The sequence below is a fragment of the Pteronotus mesoamericanus genome, unplaced genomic scaffold (assembly GCF_021234165.1).
Source record: "Pteronotus mesoamericanus isolate MK-2021 breed Mesoamerican mustached bat unplaced genomic scaffold, CSHL_Meso_final contig_68, whole genome shotgun sequence".
NCBI classification, from domain to species: Eukaryota; Metazoa; Chordata; class Mammalia; order Chiroptera; family Mormoopidae; genus Pteronotus; species Pteronotus mesoamericanus.
This window is the reverse complement of record NW_026555234.1, coordinates 30,161,578-30,183,886: the sequence shown is the minus strand read 5'-3', so window position 1 is coordinate 30,183,886 and position 22,309 is coordinate 30,161,578. Positions and strand designations below refer to the sequence as shown.

General features: G+C 39.1%; 1 protein-coding gene across 1 annotated transcript in view; it reads left to right on the top strand.

The window, feature by feature from the left end:
- FRYL (FRY like transcription coactivator) overlaps positions 1-22,309 on the top strand; it is a 148,507-nt gene that overhangs the window by 119,966 nt on the left and 6,232 nt on the right. The window contains exons 52-58 of the mRNA XM_054582148.1: positions 1,728-1,931; positions 4,053-4,220; positions 10,184-10,434; positions 12,943-13,150; positions 14,883-15,032; positions 15,733-15,831; positions 20,818-20,886. Of these exons, the coding sequence (XP_054438123.1) occupies positions 1,728-1,931; positions 4,053-4,220; positions 10,184-10,434; positions 12,943-13,150; positions 14,883-15,032; positions 15,733-15,831; positions 20,818-20,886 (1,149 nt within the window). The remainder of the gene's footprint in view (positions 1-1,727; positions 1,932-4,052; positions 4,221-10,183; positions 10,435-12,942; positions 13,151-14,882; positions 15,033-15,732; positions 15,832-20,817; positions 20,887-22,309) is intronic.

Sequence of the window (22,309 nt, the reverse complement as noted above, 5' to 3'; positions counted from 1 at the left end):
GCCCTACCTCAAGGGCATGTGCAGCTTCTAAATTCCTTTGTAGTTATTTGCTTTTTAGAGTTCAGAATTTAGGATAGGCTCTTGACATTTTTGTAATGGTAAGGTTATTTTTTGTTTGCTTTTTTTTTTTTTTTTTTTTAAAGAACACTATAAATCCCTCCAAGTTCATCCAGTACTCTAAAATGTCAGTGGTAATAAAAACGGCTTTTGAATACAACTTTAGTTCGATTAAATTAAAGAGGCTTATTCTGTCTTCCTCAAGAGACAGCATTTTAGGGGGCATTGTGCTAATTCTGCCTCACAATTAGGCCAAATCAAATGATAGAGGTTTTCTAAAATCTAAGTAACAGTCTTGTTTAAATATGGTAACAGGAAAGACTGCTACACAACAAGCTTAACTGCTAATGAAGTTAAGGCTGTGTTGAGGGCTGCGGCCATTATCATGTGTTATGCCACCTGATAGTGTTTGAAATATGTTCTAGGAAGGGGGCCTTTCCAGCTCGGACCTGCAGAGCTCCAGGGCTCCTGGGACATACCTTGGGAAACGGGGAGGTCCACGGGCCAAATGGCTGGAGCTCCTGGTTCAGCTAGAGCGGCTCTGGTTTCATTCATCAGTTTTATGCAGTTGACTTCCATGTTAAATTTCATTTGCAATAAGTATTCTTCTGCCTTACTTTTTTTAGAAAAAAGGATTTGAAAACCTCTATTCTGGACAATCTCTCTTGAGTAAAGGAACACACATTAGATTTTGCTAGCCAGCTCACTGTAATTTGTCATATCAAGGCTTAAGAGAGAGTTGTAAGAATTATATCCTTACAAAAGGAGAATCAGGTTAGAATAACAGAAACTTAACATGTAAATTTGAGGTGACATAGAATTTGTCATATTTCCTCTTGACCTTTTGAAGTTGGCAAAAGTTATGTTTTCATAACTGTAATAGCTTGAACTATTTTATAATAAGAAATGGCTATTTGGTTTAGTCAGAACCATCCTACAGTCTAAAATAATTATGACCTTGTATGTTGTCACCTGAATGTATTTTATTGTAAGTCAGTTTTTCATTGTATCAAGTATTAAATCTACGTAAATTTTGAAGATTCTCTTAAAGTTTGTGTTGCTGAAGTGTATTAAAGAAATGTTGTTTTAAGTGTCTGTCTGACTTTTTCGCATATTTTGTATTAAAAAGTAATTTAAATCACATGTTGGCTTCCTGCACAAAGCTTAATCCAGAGCTTGAATCAGTCTTTGAGTTAGAGAAATCACAAAGAGTTTTCCCCAGAAGTGTAGTGTATATTTAAATGTTTGTCTTCGTTCTTTCTAATTCTGTGTGTTTTCCTTTTTGCTAACCAGGAGCTGCAGGTAAGTTGCAGCCTGGTGTTGTGGATTGTTTTTCTGTTGTTGTCTGTGATGTGTTTGTCTTCTTTGTGATCTCATTTGTGTTTGTGTATTAGACTAGACATGGCCTAGAAAGTAGATTTAGTTGATCCCCAATAATACAATATAGAAAGTTAAGAAAATCATTTAGTTAAAACAGGTTATCAATAAAATATTTTGATCTCTCGAAATATAAATATTTAATGATGTTTTAAAAGTTTCAAGAAATTGAAGGGCTGATTGAAACTCTGCTTATGACAATGCATTAAGTATTTTTCATCTGGGTGTATGTTTTCCTGGTGTAGTTGTAAGCATGTATGTGAGGTCTTAGAAATCACGTCTTGCTTTTTCAGGGTGAAAGTATGGACAATTTCAACTGGGGAGTCCGCAGACGTTCCCTGGACAGTATGGACAAAGGGGACACGCCATCCCTCCAGGAATACCAGTGCTCCAGCAGCACCCCCAGCCTGAACCTGACAAACCAGGAGGACACAGACGAGTCCTCAGAAGAGGAAGCAGCACTCACAGCAAGCCAGATCCTCTCACGCTCACAGATGGTACACAGCCACCTTCTCCCACCGTGACGGCCGGTCCCCTTGGGCTCTTACCCTCCAACCTAGTAATTACTGCTTTGATACTCTGTTTTTCATTTCAGTTTGGGTACAAAGCACACACTGAAATGAAAATACAGAATCGCAGCAGTAGTGGAGTACCCCACTATCCATGACAGGACTGCACGTTGGAGGTGCCGCCGCACACCCGTTCACTACGACGCATTTTACCTATGCCGCTTCCCTCCTGGGAGCGGCGGGTTGGTCTGGGCACTTTGAGAGGACCGCCTCTCAAATGAAGCCTGTTTTTAGTATCAGTGTGAACACCAACACTGCTTAATTCGCTACCCGCTTTTCTTTCCTAGTTAATGTGGAAAGATTGAGCACAACTTTGGTCTCTTTCACAATGAAGTCAATTAGATGGAGGTTCTGACTTGTATCACAAGGGCTGGGTGGCAGAGCGTTAAAGAGTGAGTGAAAAATGAGAAAAAGAGGGCTGCAGAGCAGTGTGTTCCTCGGAAGTAGAGGGGGGAAGGCAGGCAAAGGCACGGTGGGAGCAGGTGGGAGCTGCACGGCGGCCGTGTGAGGGGCAGCCGCCACGGGACACGTGCCCGGGGATCAGCCGGCCAGGATAGGCATAACCTACAGCTCCACCACGCTTTTATGAGTGCCTGTTTCACACCGAATGAAACGGTGCCGCCTTTCAATGGGGACTCATTTGTGCCACCCTCAGTTTGCCAGGAAAATGTTGACAGTGATGTTGAATGACGGGCTGAGCGGGCTTTAGACCAGATGTAAAGTTGTCAGTTTGTGATTGGCTTCCTGTCACCTCACTTTTCAGCATCTCATTGTTGCCCCAGTCTGTCTCTCAACTAACCCCCCATTTAAGCCTTAGAAAGACAGTAGTTGTGATTCGCTGAGTGTTTTAAGATGCACTAGTCTCTGTTCATGGGGTTTTATGCGTATTAGTCACTGTAACTCCTGAACCACCAGAGGTAAGGATGGTTGTTGCAGTTCTGCAGATGAAGTGACTTGTCCTGGGCTAGTAGCTGGGTGTGCACCAGGCCTCTAGAGCCATGCCTCCCATGCTTGGTCCTCCACGGGACTGTTTTCATTTATAGGAATGGTCGCGTTGCTGGTGGCAGTGGCAGTGACAGTGACAGTGTGAAGGACGCACAGGCCCTCCCAGGAGCCGGAGTGTAGGCTCAGAGGTTGTCGTTGTCACCAACCGGATATGGATATAATCTCCCATTTGAAACTGGACTCCTGATTGTGTCTGCCTTAAGGGCACTTGCGTAAGGAGGAAAGCCACCTCGCCCATAGTCAGTGCTCAATAAAGGCCAGCCCTCACGAGCGCCTTGGGGCAGAATGAACTGGCTCCTGGCAAGGCCACCCCTAGTCATAGTGGTGGTGAGGTAAAAAAGAACTTGAAGTTGCTTTCTCTCATGGGAAAAAAGTTAGTTTTGCCTTCACCTACTTTGCATCACAAACTTCATATTTCTTACGTTAAATTTTGACCATGAAAAATTTACAACCCAGCTTAAAAAAAAAAAGGACAATGTAATATTTTGTTTTATTCTAATTACTACCACTTTTCAAAGACCATAAACCAACTAACGATGGACTGTCATTACAACAACTTTATTGTCCTGATTCTTTTTGTATTGCTGAAGTTTTGTGGTACTGATTTCTACTTAGGGAGACGGCCAGTTCAGAATTAGAATTAACGCTGCCTCCTGAGAAGCCACCGTGTGCGGGGCTCTGAAGCCACAGACGGGGAGGAGCCCCCGGCTCACAAGCACTCAGACCGCTGAAAACACAGGGCCTCACCATAAAAAGGAATTTCAGTTCAAGACGAACATAATTACATCGAGCTCTTCCCTTTGATAGGTTTTGTTGAGCAAAACATAACCTGCATGAAGGATATCTCACTTCTGCTGAGGGGTTAGCTGCATGCACCAGTTCTGACTGACTGCATGGGGCAAAAGGCCACTTCAGGAAGTGATAGGAGCCGTTTCTAACTCACCTCCCCCTCAATTATCTTATGATACAGACATGTTTCTTGTGGCCTTGGTGACCGTCACCGACTCATACATAAATTCCTCGTTCTACTATTTTTCCTCTTAGTTAAACAATGAGTCTGCTGCAGATGAAACCCTGCCAGACCATCCCGATTTACTTCTTCAGTCTCAAGATTCCACGGGCAGCATCTCAACAGAAGAAGTGCTTCAAATCAGAGATGAGACCCCAAGTTTGGAGCCTTCTCTAGACAATGCTAACAGCCAGCTGCCTGAGGTGGGGAGAAATGGGGGCTGGTGCATGGCCAATCTGGGTTCTTTCTAGCACTCTTTGTTACATCCCTTGCTTTCCTTTCCAAAGAGTTTTCGTCTGATAATGCTAATTATTTGATTTGTGTCCAGTATTTCTAACCTGGTGGGTTGTTTTTAAACGAAAGTCAATTCTGATGATAAAATACAGTTGATGGATTAAGGAAATGACCTACAGGTTAAAAATAATCTTGAGTGTTTTTAATGAGCATCTTGTGTTGCAGAATGTGATTAGGTTCATGTACAGCCGCTTCTGGGGATGGTGAGCATCTTCTGTGGCGCTGTGTCTTCTCTAAGGACCGCTTTTGTTTTTCATTTCTTTGTGCTTTGTATTGGGTTTATGTAATTGGTGCTATGATTGGGATGAAAACCTCAGGCCAGCTGTGTTAGCAGTTGTTTAAATGAAATCTCTTAAAAAGACTTTGGAACGACTAGTATCATGTTTTTTGGAAAGGCCTGTGAGAAGTAAGCCAGATTCCAAGCTAATGACTGACTAAAAATAAGTAAGTATTAGTTTTCTTAGTGTTTTTTTTTTTAAGATTATTATACTTTTTAAAAAACTGCAATTGTGTAGCTCTGTCATAAGTGCTTTTTTGCCTTGGTAATAGTTATTAGGAAAATACTGTATTTTTTCAGTGTGAAACAGATTCATGTAGTTATTAGAGCTCATCATTTTGGTAAGTTGAAGTCTCATGCTCTTAGTAAGCTGATAGGGTAGTTTTACATCTTTAACAGCAAGCAGGCATATTTTGAAATGGAGGCATTTTGGCAACTTTTTTTAAATGCTTGTACTAGTATAGCTGAAGTATGGATAATTTGATCCAACAAATATTAATTGAGATTTTACTAAATGCCAGGCATCCAGTTAGGTGCTAGAGAGATAAGTAAGGCATGCTCCCTGCTCTACCAGGAGTGCATTATCTATTAAAGGAGACAGAGATGGTTAAAAAGGAGCATTGCATTTCAGTATGAGAAACTCAGTAACAAACATGTTCAAGGCTCCGCGCAAGTCAGAGGCCAATCAGCTGTGCATAGGGGTGGACCGTGGTGAAGGACAGGCTTCATGGCAGTTGGGCTGTTCCAGGCAGAGGAGCACCACACGGAAAGGCATGGCAATGCAAAATGACATGGTAGGTCAGATAACAGCAGGAAATTCAGTATTTGGAGAATATAATGGGGGAAGAGGAGCAATAGGAGAGACGGCCAGGGTCTAAGGCATGAAGGGCCCGGCATGCGTACATATACTGAAGACTTAGACTGTATCTTAAGAGGATAGGAAGTTAAGACTTTTCATTCTTTTAAGGTACACCTGTGACAAGCACTGTATTAGGTCCCAGGTAGGAATACAGAGCGCACAAGCATTCATTTACCCAGTACTTCCTGAGCCCCTACGACGTGCTGGGCACTATTCCTGACACTCGGCTACAGCGCTGTGTGAGACAAAGGCTCCTGGTTTCATGGAGCTTAAATCCAGTAGCGGAGACATAAGAAATGGGTAAAATAAATAAAATATGAATACTATATCAGAAAGTGATCATCTTACTGTTCATACTAAGAAAATCTAACAGCAGTGTGGACTTGGTGAGGGAGAATATTAGAGAGGGTGGCATTTGAGCTGAAGCCTAAGTGACAAGAAGGAGCTCTTGGAGATGTGGCAGAAGAGTGTTCCAGGCTGAGGGGGCAGCAGTGAAGGGGACCCTGGGGCATCTGAAGCACAGCAGGCCAGCCAGTGGGGCAGAGCCAACACGGAGCTCGGAGGGAGGCGGGGTCAGAGGGCGGGCTCTCCTGATGGCATTTAGAGGCCATTACAGCAGGTAGCCACTAGAGGATTTTAAGCAGAAGGAAGACATGATCTGATTATGTTTATTTCTTTAAATCTCAGCTATGGAGAAAGGAAAATAGGTTCTTGTACCAGCCACATGGAGCTTGTGGTCTAGGTACCTAAAATTTGGGGAAGGTTATGGTCTGACTGTATTTTAGTAAAGTCTCCATGATGGAGGTGAGGTGTGGAGGGTGGATTGGAAGAGGCTGAGATAAGGAGATAAGAATATTAGCAAGAATAAATAAGTAAAACCTGCATTTAAAAAAAAAAAAAGAACTCCTACCTTCTGCAACATATGGATGGAACTGGAGAATATTATGCTAAGTGAAATAAGCCTGTCGGTGAAAGACAAATACCATATGATCTCACTTATAAGTTGAATCTATTCAACAAAATAAACTAACAAACAAAATCAACCATAAGCATGGAAACATGGAGCAGACTGAAAGTGACCAGAGGGGATGGGGAAGGACAGTGGTGAAAAGGAGGAGGGACTAAACAAAGGGCATGTATGAATGACCCATGGAAATGGACATTAGAGTGGGGATTGACTCTGGGTGGGGGATGGGTGGGGGAAGGCAATGGGGGAAAAATTGAGACAACTGTAGTAGAGTAAACATGATTTAAAAATAAAAAATAAAAAGAATATTAGCAAGAGATAAGGAGAACCTGAACTGAGACCAAGTTCTTGAATGTGAGAAACTAGTACAGGAGAGAACCGACAGGATGTAGACATGCACCTTAAGTAGATGACTGTTCCTTTCGGTTGTCTGGAGGCTTGTTAAGTGGGCATGGGCTACTAGTTAACATTCTCCTTAGAACAATGGAAACAGGAGACTGATACTAGAAATACATTCTTAAGAAAAGCAGTATGCTTCCTGGTTGTTTGTTTTAATGTTATTTAACAACTATGAAACTTTTATGTTTTTGGTTATTAAAAAGCTACAGTCATAGTAAACTACTTCCTAGGGATAATTTATTTTTATTGGAAATTCATGTATTTCCATATAATATATTGGAAATTGTGTTATTTCAGATGGGCATTCATTCATCTAACAATATGGAATGGGCTTACCTCGAAGGCCCTGAGGATACTTCTCTTTCCTAAAGGAAGAACACTTTAGTTTACTAGATTTTTTTCCTTTCACAGTAGTGGGTTTCATTTTTATTATAAACTTTGTGAACTGGTGGATAAGAATGAAGGAGATATTTTTAAACCATAGTATTTCAATTAGAAAAGTTCTATTGACATTAAAACCATCACCTAAAAGAATGCTGCCCACAAGAGAATAATAAAAGTTTGTATCTGTTGGATATGTTGGCCTAATAAGGTTTTCTCACTGTGTCTAATAATGTCAAATGAAGCCAAATTGCCCCCATTTTTAAAAAGTATGAAAGCACCAAGATATTGAAGTAAAACCATAACTCTATCTCTTAAAGCAGTGATACCACTGCTTATAATGAGGAATATAATTAACTTTAATATCGTTTATGAATAAAGGAAAAAACTCATCCCCAGAAATGTTTGTTTCAATATTTTTCTCTTAAATGATGTTAATACCAGGAAGATAAAACAATAGGCTAAAGTATGTGATGACAGAAACTTCTGGGTTCTAGAAGGGATTAAATTCTGAACTTATGTTTATTAGAGAAACCTTTACAGAGGATTTCTTCTAGTATTTATAATTTAGAGGCCAGTTTATGGATGACAGGAATATTCATTATAGGTATTGGATTTTATAATATAACTGTGTGTGTGTGTGTGTATGTGTGTGTGTGTGTGTGTGTGGGCACGTGCTCATTTGTCTAATAAGAAAATCTGATTTTCATACTCTACAAGTATAAACCTAGAATCCATTCCATGAACCCAAAAACATTCTCTTCATGAAATCTAGGTGTTACAGAAAAATTCAGCCCTGACCCATGTGGCTCAGTTGGCTAGGCATTGTTTCACAAACTGAAAGGTTGCCAATTTGATTTCTGGCGGTGCACGTGCCTGGGTTGTGGGTTCGGTCCCTGGTCGAGATGCATATGAGAGGCAACCGATTGATGTTTTATACGTTGATGTTTCTCTTCCTCTCTTTCTCCTCTTGAAAAAAAATAAAATCTTTTAAAAAAAATTTAGCATGTGTTATAATAATAGCTACAGATAAAACATCAATCTTAAAATGATATTTAAGAACAAATGACTAATGAAAAATGAGGGCATTAAACTAAGAAGTTTGATGGATTATTTTGACCTGATACGTTTAAATTGATATAGGAGGAAAAATTACCGCCAATAAAAACTCTAGGTATAGAAATGTCTCTAGGACTATCACATAAACCATCTTTCCAAATAACTAATGCTTTCCTCTTTAGTGGTCAAATCATTAAAAAAGAAAATTTCAGGGGGAAACCTTTGACTGTGTTGGAATAGAAGTTAAAGTATTATTCTGTGAAGACTTAGTCCCTTCATGTACACTTTGTATTCTTTTGCCATATTTCTGTGCCTTTGATGACTTCTAATTCATTTGTCCCGAAATACTATCAATCTTAGCTTATAAACTGGGAAGCTTATCAACAATGGAAATGTGGTATTTCTCACAATTCTGGAGGCGAAGAAATCCAGGATCAAGGTGCCAGCCAATTAATGGCCTGGCAAGGTCCCTTTTCCTGGGAGCAGGTGGCTGTTTTCTTGCTGTGCCCTCAGGTGGTAGAAAAAGAGCTCGCTAGCTCTCTGGCCTCCTACAGGGGCACTGAGCCCGGGGTGAGAGCGCCACTCTCATGACCTAATCACCTCCCAAAGGCTCCACCTCCCAGTACCATCTCAGGGGGGCTTCGGGCTTCAAGTCGTGAACTTCGGGAGGACAGAAACATTCATGGCACAGCACTGCCTCTGCCCCGTCTTTGTCGCAGCCCAACGCGCTTCCTCCCGCCGGGCGTCATCTTGCCCTTCTCTGAGTACCAGCAGCTTTTTTGTATATTGCATGTGATGTTTACCTTCTTCTCACCTCATTCTGTATTATTGTCATTTGCATATTTTCCCAACCCCATTATTAGATTGTAAGGTAATTTTTGTTAGTCATTTATCTCAGAGCACCCAGCCCAGAATCTGGACAAAATCCTTTTTATTATATAAATGAATTTTACAGATAAATAAATTAAAGCCCAGGCTGGTGGTCAAAGGTCAAGGGTTCTGACTTCCACTTTTAATATTTTGGAAGGAAAATTCTATTTTTATCCATTAAAAAAAGATTAAGAACCTACTGTAAAACTATGTAGTTACTTAGGTCTAAGTACTAAAAGAAGCTGATCTTTACTCCTAAAACTGTAAGGAACCAATAGTGCTTATTTTCAAACTGATTAAATGAATATCCGTGCAAACTTTCATTATCATTTGCTGGGGGTTAGAAGAGTGCAATAATCCTATTTGATAAATGAGTTTGCAATTCATTTAATTTTCAAAAATAAAACAGTCTAAAATTTCCCAGTGTTTTCTAAACTGCAACTCACTGAGGAAATGAAGTATTATGGCCTTACTACTGAAAACTCACATCACAAGTATTCAGCTCATGGACACCCACAAGACCTGAACCATCATTGTTTCAGCTCAGAACCCTCCTGATTGGTCAGAACCTGTTCTTGACTCATGGGCAGCCCAACAGGACCCGTGGATTCACTGTTTTCAATGACCTTGCCCACTTTCCTTATATCCAGAATTTACTGGATATAAATGTTCTGGTGTAATGAAAGAAATGACATTTCATAGGAGAGAGAATTTGTAGCAATATAAACCTCTTAGTAGAATTAGACTATGTATGAGAGAAGATACTTTACCAAAGAATGTTTTTCTAAATAAACACCTAAATCCTATTAAGAGAACTCTTTGATGTTTCTATGTGTTAATAGGTGATACATATTAACTTCAGATTTTTTAAAAACTGGGACTATTTTTTAAAGAACAATTTTATATGATCAGAGTCCAAAAACTACAAAAATTAAACCATATAAATGAAGACCACTTAATAAAATAGTTCTATATTGATGGAAATAGTCATTTATTCTATGTTGATAAAATTATCCATTTTAATGTTATTAAAGTCCATAAAAAATTATTGTTTTTACAGGATACGAGTTCAGTATTAAAGGAGGACCAGGTTATTACAGCCTTTGAAGATGAAGGGTCATATATAATTCAGGAACAGCAGGATTCTCTTGTGTGTCAAGGAATTCTTGATTTAGAGGAAACTGACATGCCAGAGCCTCTAGCTCCTGAAAGCTACCCAGAGTCAGTCTGCGAAGAAGATGTTACCTTAGCTTTGAAAGAACTAGATGAACGATGTGAAGAAGAAGAAGCTGATTTTTCTGGACTGTCTAGGTGAGAATACAGTCTCACAAACACTTTCGTGAGATGGTGTCTTGTATCCCATCCCCTCCCAAATATGACCCTTTATCCCAGTTTAGTTACTTTCATTTCTGTGTATGTTTTAGTCTAGAATCATACTGTCTTCTTTTTTAAAGCTTACTGTGATGGGTTTATTTTGTTATTAATATTCACTTAAAGTAAAATAAATAGGGATTTCTCAAAGCATTGTAAGTGGCATTACATATTTTGAAGCACAGCAAATACCTATTTTGGCAACCTATTTTGGCAGACTGCCTAATAGCCAAATGTTAAAATCAATATTGGGCCACAGCCAGATCCAAGTATCAAAATCATGGAATGAACTTCTGTGATACCAGAATAAACCTGAAATATATCAAAAAGTCATTTCACGGTTTCGTTATCGGTGGTCAGATTTTTCAAGTCGGACATGTAATGGGCAGAAGTGATGATGTCTTAGTACTGTCAAGGTGTTAGACTGTTCCTTTTAACTTTTTTTTTTAAATCCTCACCCAAGGACATTTTTTCATTACTTTTAAGAGAGAGAGGAAGGAAGAGGGAGAGAGAAAGAGAGACATCGATACGAGAGGGAAAATCGAACAGTTGCCTTCTCATACACACCCCAACCAGGGTGACTAAACCTACAGTCTGGGTATGTGCCCTAACTGGGAATCAAACTCTCAACCTTTTAGTCAGTGGGATGACTCTCCAACCAGCTGAACCACACCAGCTAGGGCTAGACTGTTCCTTTTAAACATTTCTCTAGTCAACAGTTTGAAGCTTCATAACAATCATTTTTACACAAAAATTAATATGTATTTAGTAATCAAGTATGTCAGTATTACTCTTGCAATAGAAATTATTCAATTATAGTTCAAGTGATAATAGAGTTTTAACATATGCAATATATGAGAAAATTTTTCACTCTTAGTATATCTAGACTGCTTCCCTATATTTGAAAGTGTACACTCAAATAGTAATAACACCTTGTTCATATCTTTGATTTGGATATGACAGTAGCCTATGCAGTTCCTCATTCACTGATCGCACACAAGTTCAGAGGTGACAGAAATGACATGGAGGTAGATATCCAGATATGTGTCTTTCTAAAAGGCTGAAGCCAAATAGTTGACTTTAGCCAAGTACTAAAACTGAAATAGAATAGAGCATCCCTGCTGTTTATGGAGAAACATTAGGCTTACAGGGTACATTTTGTTCAAATCAATCACCACAGTGACATTTTAAAAATTAAACTTTTTGAGGTATAATTTAACTTTTCACTTCGAATGGCTACTTCATTTTTATCTTTTCTCCCAACCTTTACTCAGATCCCTCTCCTACATGAATCACTCCATAATGTCCGTAAAGTCTAACAGAGCTGCCTTGTAATGTGGAACGGGCCATTCTAAAACCCTGAGTAACACATTTCTCCATGGAGTGTCTGATTCAAGCTCGTTTTTGTCTTCAAGACCCAGAGTTACACACTTCTTTGTAGACTGTCCAACCCAATCACATCCTTGTCTTTTTTTATTGTTTCATTTGTGTTATCATCTGTTGGGATTATAAATTCCTTAATGAAAATGGCTAGGTCTTATGTTTCTTTTGAGTGGAATCCGCTGTTGCCATACTGCTAAGCACACAGTATGTGCTCACTGAAACAGCTGAGCTTGCGCTGTGGGTCAAGTTTTTTATTGTGGGGTTTGGACCTATAGTCCTGGGTTCAAATTCTGATGCTGTCATTTCCTACCCAAAATTTAAGTACATTATTTAACCTCCCTAAATGTTTTTCTCCCTTGAGAAAATTGAGATAATGATAATACCCAGCCCTCATAAAGCTGCTGTGAAGACTGAATGAAACAGTCGATCTAAAGCACCTAACTCTGCCCTCAACAGAAAAACATATGGCCAAAACTTTTTAAATGTTATCACCATCAATTTGGACCTCCAGAATTGACCATTTAAAATGAAAGTCTTTTTTTTTTTTTTAATTTATTGAGGTAACATTGTTTAACATTATATAAATTTCAGGTAGTACAACATTATAATTTGTTCTCTGTCTACTCTTGCATGTTCACCACCAAAAGTCTCCTTTTTTTCTGTTACCATATATTTTACATCTTTACCCAGTTCATCCTCCTTCACCCTTCTTCCTCTCTGGTAACCACCATTCTGTTGTCTATTCTGTGAGTTTGTTTATGTAAAATGAAAACATTTCAATATGAATTATTCATAGCCATTACTGAAATTAGTCCATACCGCTGGCACATCATAGGACTTGTGTTGTGTTAAGGTAGTCACATGAAATTGGATTTTTAATTCCAAAGTGCTAAGTAGAAGGAACACGGAAATCTGCTTATTTATGCTTATTCATGCTTTCTTACAAAGTTTAGTTTGGTGTGCATTCATAAAAATAATCTATACTGGACAACTAAAACTATTCTAAGTAATCGAGTCTATTCTGTTAAGATAGTATTATGATTACTGCGGTATTTGTGTTAACAGTCAAGATGAAGAAGAGCAAGATGGCTTCCCAGAAGTGCAGACATCCCCTCTACCATCACCATTTCTTTCTGCCATAATAGCCGCTTTTCAGCCGGTGGCCTATGATGATGAGGAGGAGGCCTGGCGCTGCCATGTCAACCAGATGCTGTCTGACTCCGATGGATCCTGTGCCGTGTTTACGTTCCATGTGTTTTCCAGGCTCTTTCAGGTCGGTGAGGATTAATGTTTCTGAGTTGATGTTATTGTTACCTGATACAGTTATGGTTTTTTGGTCTAAAATCAGTATCTCATTTTTTAATATTCTCACTGATTTTCTTCAAAAAAATTTTTTTCCTTCCCTGATATGGTTCAGTGGGTTGGGCATTGTACCACAAACCAAAGCGTTGCCAGTTTGATTCCTGGTCAGGGCACACACCCGGGTTGCAGGCCAGGTCCGCAGTTGGGGCGTGTGGAGGCAAGTGACTGATGTATCTCTCGCACATCGACATTTCTCTCCCTCTCTTTGTCCCTCCCTTCCCCTCTCTCTAAAAATAAATACATAAATAAAATCTTCAAAAAAAATTTTTTTCCTTAGAGAGTGATATTACTAAATTTACACTGTGACATTATACCGCTGCTGGTGCTTTAAGCAATGATTACTACAGATATCTCCCTTAAGGTAATTAGAATAAAACTTCAAAACAACAACAAGTTTCCTCTAGTATACTAGGCTCCACGAGGGACACCAAAGAAATAAAAGCATGGTCCCTGCCTTCAGGGAGCTTACAGTCAATATCATAAAACAATTTAAATGCTAAATTAATTAGTACTTTTATTACTATGTGAGAACCTTAAAAAAATTAGCTAAGGTTGCTTCCAATCCTACAAATAATAACAAGCCAACATTTATTGAGCGCTCACTACATGCTAGGCACTATGCTAAACTCTTTACGTTAAGTATTTATTCTTACAACAAACCTGTGGAAAGTAAATATATTTTTAACATTCTGTAGCGAGGGAAACTTAGGCACTGAGAAATGCCACCATTTAAGTGGTCACCCTCTGCCCTGCCCACTGCATTTCCGCCCTAGCTGCGTGAATTTCGCTCCTCTTGGAGCTTTTCCAACCGTTCCAGCCTCCAGTCTGTCCCTCCTGGAAGTTCTTGGCTGCTCATTAATTGGCACATTTACCAAATTCTGTACTTTTCGCGTTGCTACTTGATTTTCTGTTTATTTTCTTTTCTTTCTTTTGGCATTCTAAATTCCTTGATGCCCAAGATTGTGTGTTAGGCTTTTTTTTTTTTTAATCATAATGACACCTAGCAGCGCTACACATATACATGTAGGTACACATTAACTATTTGTATAATTATTGTACTAGTAATAATATATTCTAATCCAGTTTTGATTTGCATTGAGTGCTACTATGGCTCTAACATTATCTGATTGTTTTATGTGAATGAATATTCATGAGTTTTGAGAAGCTATTACTCTTAATGCATTTTTATGATTTTAATTAAAGTCAGATGGCAGCCGCATAGCCAAGGATAATAAATTACATTTACCAATTTTTTTTTTTTTTTCAGTTACAACTTTAACTTTAGAAGAGCTAATTCCTCAGAAATGTGAGGCCTTTGTTTCCAGGGTATATTCCTAATGTCTCTCCTCAAAAAAGTAAATAAATAAAAAGCCTCAGGAATGGAGGGTGTTGAGTGGCATGTGTCATAGTTTCTTTATTCAGCAATACTGTTTTATAAATATTTAATGATTTTTAGAAGTTAACATTTATTAAAGAAATGCCTAAAAACATGGCTTTACAAATCAGTTATTAGGATTCTATATATTGCTACAGTATTTTAAAAGAAAACATTGCCCTAATTGATAAATTCTGCTTCTTTACTTAGAGAGGAAAAGAGGCCTTCTTAGGAAATACTAAACTTTTTCATATGTTTTTCTCCACAGACAATTCAAAGAAAGTTTGGAGACATAACTAATGAAGCAGTCAGCTTCCTTGGCGAGAGTCTGCAACGCATTGGTTCCAAATTTAAAAGTTCATTGGAAGTGATGATGATGTGTTCAGAATGCCCAACAGTCTTTGTGGATGCTGAAACAGTAAGTTTTTACATGAGGGTTCATTATAAAGACTAAATTTGAATGGCATCATCCAATAAGTAGGCTATTTAAAAGGTAATTCAGCATTTTAAAATGTAAAGGTTCATATTTTCAACCTGATTATAAATATCAGGTATATTATACTATACTAGTACACTAGTATACTATACGCAGTGCCTTGTGACTATTTCTGACTGTAACCCCTCCCTGCCCTCCCCTTCTACAGAGTCCTAGGTGAGGAAGCTAACAAATCACGCCCTGTGGATGTGTACTTTTTTCATGATTCCTGAATACAAGTGGGTAGGGGAGGGCTAGACCTCCCCCATTAAGAACCCAGAGCTCCTTGGTCTATCCACCTTTTTTCCTACCACATCCCTACATTATATAGTAAGATATTTAAAGAAACCAAGGTTTAAGAAGCTTCAGAAGTATCGCTTTTGAGGTATATGCTGGTCTGACATGCCATTTCTTGCCTGAGCTGGTTTTTTAAATCATCTGAAGGCCCGCTAGTCCTTGCCGACATCCTGGAGATCCCACTTGATTCTTACTCTGTTTCAGTGAAAGGTCAGCCCTTAGCGTGGGACACTGGCACCAAGTTGGGCCATAGACCAAATACCAGAAATTCATGACCCAAAAGTCGTTGGTCTCCTGATTGCAACCAGAAGCAGTAACCTGAATCAATGTGTTTCTGATTTGACAGCTGATGTCATGTGATTTGCTAGAAACACTGAAGTTCAGTGTTTTGGAGTTGCAAGAACACCTGGATACCTACAATGCCAAAAGAGAAGCAGCTGAACAGGTTAGTCTGTTTTTACTCTATGAAAAGAGTTGTTTGCCTTTTCCTTCCCCCCTCCAATTTCTTCTACCTGTTTATTTTTCCATTAATTAAATTTATTAGGATAACATTGGTTAATAAGATTATATAGGTTTCAGGTGTACATTTCCATGATACATGCATGATCTGTACATTGCATTGTGTACCCACCGCCCAAAGTCAGATCACCCTCTGTCACCTTCTGTTTGGTCCTCTTTACCACCCTCCACCCCCTTCTCTCTGGTAACCACCATACTGTTGTTGTCTGTGTCTATGAGTTTCAGTTTTATATCCCACGCATGAGTGAAATCATATGGTTCTTAGCTTTTTCTGACTGATGTATTTTCCTTAGCGTGATAGTCTCAATGTCCATCCATGTTGTTACAAATGGCAGTATTTCATCTTTTCCTATGGCTGAGTAGCATTCCATTGTATATAGGTACCACATCTTTTTTTCCAGTCCTCTATCAAAAGACACTTTGGTTGTTTCCATGTCTTGGCCACCAGGAATAATGCTGCAATGAACAATGCATTTATGTACCAGTTTACATTCCCACCAGCAGTGAATGAGGGTCCCTTTTTCTCCACAACCTCTCCAACACTTGTTATTACCTGGCTTGTTGATAATAGACATTCCAACAGGTGTGGAGGCTATATCCCATTGCAGTTTTGATTTGCATTTCGCTTCACTAAGTTGAGCATCTTTTCATATATCTGTTGGCCATTCGTCTGTCTTCTTGGGAGAAGTGAGTAGGACTATATCCAACTAAAAAGCTTTTGCACAGCAAAGGAAACTGCCAACAAAATGAAAAGGCAACCAACAGAATGGGAGAATATATTTGCGAACAACAGCTCCAACAGGAGGTTAATATCAAAAAAAATATAAAGAAATCATACAACTCAACACCAAGTAAGCACACAGTCCAATTAACACATGGGCACAGGACCTGAAGAGTAGCTTGCATTTGACACTGGAAGTGTTAACCTGGCAGCTGAATAGCTGAACTAGAAGGGAGGACCTCTTAGCACTTGACTTTGGGTTTTACTGAGAACAGCGAATTCCTATCTCTGGCTTATAGAAATTGGCTAAGAGCACAATGGAAAAACTATACTTTTAAGTTTCCATGTGGAGACCATATAGTTGCTGTCCATACTGCAAGAGGGGAAATAAAAGTGCGCCTCTGAGAATAATGATATTGTGATCTAGAAAATCTGCCACCTGAGCCAGAGTTGTGATCTTTTTCCTGTGAGGTGTGTGTGCACGTGGGCAGAAATAGCATGTAGTAGGTTATGACTATTACCTAAGGAACGCTTCTTCAGCTCCAGTCTGCATGGCAAAGCTCGGAAACCTGTTCCCTGAGAGGAACTTCCAACTAGCAGGGGCAGAAAAAACTTAAAAGAAAAAAGTGCTTTTTCTTTCCACACAACTGTAAGTAGTAGACATTTTTTTCCCTAGAATAGATGGTCTTTCATTAATAAGTATTAAGTATCTATCACATGTAAAGGCCTATGAAAAAATGAACTATAAAACCTGGTTCTTACTCCTTTAATAGTCCAGATAAGAATATAAGGCACAAATACTATATATGAATGCTTAGTGACAAAAGTGTCACTTAAGTTATAACTATAAATAAAAAGTACTAGCAGTGAAAGAGACTTCCCGGGAATTGTACAAAGCTAACAGAAAACCAATGCCGCACCATGATTTTTAAAGAAAGGTTATTTGGACTAATAGGAAACTTCACAGAATAGAGACATGACCTAGGACCTTGACAGATGGTAATTGTAGGTTGGGGGATTATTTTAGGGAGTGAATATGGTATGAGAAAATACTTATATTGAGTCTTTCTCCCCTTATAAAAAGAAAGGGATCTTATATTTGGACTAAAAGAATAGCGACAGATCGGAGAAGAGGAGTTTTCAACATCAGGAAAGAAACGAGCAAGATCTGGTCTTGCATCAATATTTGTAAAGTGACCAGATCTTGTCTTTTGCACATACATGGTCTCATAGCTATTGAGTATCTTAAGGGTGGAATTGCTGGGTCATGGGATATACATATGTTCAACTCTAGCAGATTCTGCCAAGCACTCTTCTAAAAGAGGTTGTATCCATTTACAGCCTCTTGAGCAGTGTATACAAGAGTTACCGTTGCTTCATATCTTTGCCCACCTCATGATATTGCCAACTTTAAACATTTACTCATTATGGTAGGTGTGTGGTAGCATTTCATGATATTATTTTGTATTTCCCCTGAATACTTTTTCATGTAGATATCTCCCCATTTAGATATTTTGTGAACTGTGTCTTCAAATTCCATGTCCCTTTTGTAAATGAGTTATTTATGGTTTTATTGATGTGTAGTTCTTTATTTTAAACCCAGGCCTTCTATTGGGCATATGTATTACAAATTTTCCCTCCTCTCTGTGACTAGCGTTTTCATTATCTTCATAGCATCTTTCAATACACAGAAGTTTTTTATTTTAATCAATTCCATATTATCATTATTCTCCATTATGGTTAGTGCCTTTTGTTTCTTCAGCGGTGCCTGCTGCCTACCCTAGAAGCTGCGGTAGGTTGTCACAGGCATAGCCCTGGTGAAGGCTGCCCCTCCGAGTCCACACCCCTGCTCCTTCCATCGGGAGATGGGGTTGGTCATCCGCCTCTCGGTCTGGAATGGCCTTGTGACTTCTTCTGACCAAACTTAGAAATGTTGCTGTGCAGTTTTGAGGCTAACACTTCAGAGGCTTTTTGCAGCTTCTACTTCTGCCACCATGCTGGTCAGAGAGTAAAGTGGGATAAATCCTGAAAAGCTATTTGAGCTCCAGTCTACTGGAGCATGCAGGGTCATGCAGGGGAGAATGGAGACACCCCAGCTCCCTCAGGCAGCACTGCCAGGCATGAAGTGAGACCAGCGTGGACCTTCCAGCCCCAGTCAAGCCACCCCAGGACTGTAGACTGAGTGACCCTAGGCTAAACCAAAAGAAACTCCCAGCCAACACTAGATTTCTCTTGCTATTTTAAGCCATTAAGTTTTAGGGTGGTTGGTTTTACAGCAATACGTACCATTTATAATAAGAAAACATCAAATACCTACGAGTAAACCTAGTCGGAGATGCCCGAGCCCTCCACATAGAAACGCCCAGGGAGCATGAGTAGTAAACCCCTTAGAGGAAGCGCTGGGGTCCACACAGGGCCCCCTTCTGTGCTTTCCTCTTATTCCCTGAATCCTGGCTCATGGTCAGCTTCTCCAGATGTCCTTGAGGGACAGGCCTTCTAGAGCTATTCCTTCATGCCCAGAGGCCACGTCTCTCAGGTTAAATTTTAACCTTCATTTGAGCCTTGAGTGAAGGAAACACCATGACTGGAAGACTGACTAGATGCGAACTGGAGGGTAGAGGGCACATGACTGTCTGCTTGTCCTGTAGACACTGGCTGGGGTGGCGGAGGCCTGCCCTTTTCAGACAGCGTGTAGCCCTGGAGCTGCAGGGTTGGGGCTTGATTTTTCACACAATAAAAATCAGAAACAGTTAACTTCTGTAGTGGCCCCCCACCAATGCCGTATCACTAGGCATACAGTATAAAAAAATATTTTGTAAGAATAGGCCATTCAATAATCAATGGAAATTATTGTTTCCAAATGTATTAGTTTACTTGGACAAATTGAGCTAGATTAGTGATGATAATTAAGCGTGTAAGCATTTTAACATTTTGTGTGAATAAAGACTATGTACAAATTCCATGACAGATGTTGACTGAATGTTGCTGGTAGAAGGAAGTCTTCCGATAGCTTTTGACAGTGGCTGCCAGCAGCTGCATCGCACCAGGAAAGCTCCACATGCCGGCGTTTAGAGACGCTGCCAAGCAGAGAGTGTGAGGGCTGGTGCAGGCTGGGGGGCCAGGGTAAGAGCGACATAAGGTCAGAGCGGCTCTTCTGAAATAACTGAGAGGTCTAGTTTTAATTCTTTGCATGTAGAACACGAAGCTGCAATTGAGAATTTTAATTGTATAGCACTGTAATATTTTCAAAGGGTAAATTTAATGTAGCTACTGGTTTTTTCTCAAAGCCCTAATGAAAAATGTTCTAATGCTTTGTCACGTGTATCTGTATTATGTTTAAACTAGCACACCGGATAGAAAAGAACTCAAATGTCAAAAGAACCAATAATACTGTATTAATAATATCAAACTGTCAAAACCTAGGAGCTTGACTTGAAGGCTTGTAGCTTTCACTTGAACTTGGACATTCTATGACTCCAGTGTATTTTCCCTATTAAACCACAATGCTATTATTTGCCTTTTATTTGACCAAAGAAAAGGTACCTTAAATAAATAGCCAGCTTTAGGAATAGCCCCTGGATAAGGAGAGAGAACATTTGGCTTCTATATCCAATTTTCTTCAGTGATAACATGTTTGTCATTCATTCCTGTCCAAAAAAAAGGAAGAAAAAAGAAATAAAAATAAGATTTAAAATGGATTTTGTTTTCTGTTTCACTAATTAAAACTGACACCAGTCTTCTGAGAATTATACTCCTGATAAGCAATAGGACCTGGTTCATTCTAAGTTGCCTTTATTAAATTGACCTGAGGGTAATCACATCTTTCATTTCCCCATCGTACTTTAGACAAAGGTCAGGTGTGGATTGTGAAGGTTTTCAATAAAACCTGCAAAATGCAGAATGTTCTTCACTGACATGGAGCGCCGCTGGTCCCTGGAATAGAAGACCGTTCTTAGCATGTCCGTTGGCACGCGCTCAGGAGTGTGCAAATCTGGACACACTGACAGTGTCCCCTGCTTTGGTTTGTTGCCTAGAAACAGTGAGGCGCTGATGGAGATGAAAGTCTGTGTCTACAGCCATTCCTAGAAATTCAAGTCAACTTTTACATTTGTTTGATACACATAGGCTATTATATTACCAACGTCATTGTTCAATTACTGTATTAAAATTTACCATTACTTGTTTCTTTAGTGGTTAGACAATTGTAAAAGGACGTTTGGTGCCAAAGAAGACATGTATAGGATCAACACAGATGCACAAGTAAGTTTCTAATTTTTAGTTTTGCTATATTTCTGTATGAGGTAAAATAATGTGTATGCTCAAATGTCATTATTTGATATTCCTAGAAATAAAGAACATTTGTAACACTTTCCAGTTTTGCTATCAGGACAATCTTTGTAAAAGTTAGGTTCAGTGAAATATTGGCTTTGTAATGAAAAAGTCACTTTAATAAAAATGAAAGACCAGCTTGTGGCTGAGGCTTAATAACATTTCAGTAGATAAGCTTGATGGAAATCTGGACAGTCCAAGTCAGCTTTTAGTTGCCTCTGCCTCTTTCAAGAAATTTTTATTCCTTGTCGGTATTCTGCAGACAAATTGTCTGGTCAGGAACGCAAACCTAAGAGTGACGTTATATACATTCATAGTGGCCTTTCTAAACACGAAATTCCAATTGGATAAACTGTAATGGTTTTTACTAGTATAAAATTCAGTGAAAATAACAGTATTTCCTTAGAGAAGAGTACACATACATTATATTAAGTGAGGATAAATTAAGACCTACAAATTAGTGTAATAGAAGCGTAACTTCATATGAAGATGCATTCATTAATTAATGACCTGCATTTGACATCAGAATTCTAATCTTTTGCAACATCAATTATATTGTTATAGATTTCTAGTCATTATAGAAGTTATTGTACTAGTATTTAAAAAAGAAAACTGAAATGCTGAGAAAACAATAGTATACTCTCAGCAAATGTTTACTATTTGCCAGACCCTGTACTACATATTTCACATTCATTATCTCTATCCTTACAACTCTGTCTAGTAGGTGCTATAATTATTCCCATTTTGCAGATGAGGAGACTGAGGCTGAGGGAAGCTAACTTATCTGAAATCAGTAAGTAAATAGTTAGAATTAAGAGTCAAACCTAGGCAGTCCTGTACTGTTACAAAAAAATTGTCAAGTCTTATGTGTAAAATAAGTAATTAACCCTAGATTAGAATTAGATACTTCGGTTCTGTCTTTGCCACTATTTAACTGCATGGCTTAAGTAATAGAAACTCCTTTTTTCCTATATAAAAAGGTGGTTAGACTAAATGAGTTTCTTCGCTCAGAGTCTACATCAGTTAATATAGCTCAAGGTACTCTACTGAAAACTGAAAGTTTTACATTAAGGATTTCATGTACATCTCTGTCCTTTCCCATTCAGCTCCTTGGAGAGGGGACCTGTTTTACACATTATCTGCTATCTGTCCCTGTGTACCAGTATAGTCTTTTGCATAATAATTATCTATAAATAGATGCTGTAGGAGGGAAGGGGGAAGGGTGGAAGGAAAGGGAAGGGATTAGGCGAAGAATATATGTGAATGACTTGTGGACATGGACAACAGAGAGGGGGTGGACCAGGGTGAGAGCGTAGGCTGGTGGAGGTGGGGCCAAAGGGAAAAAAGTTGGGAC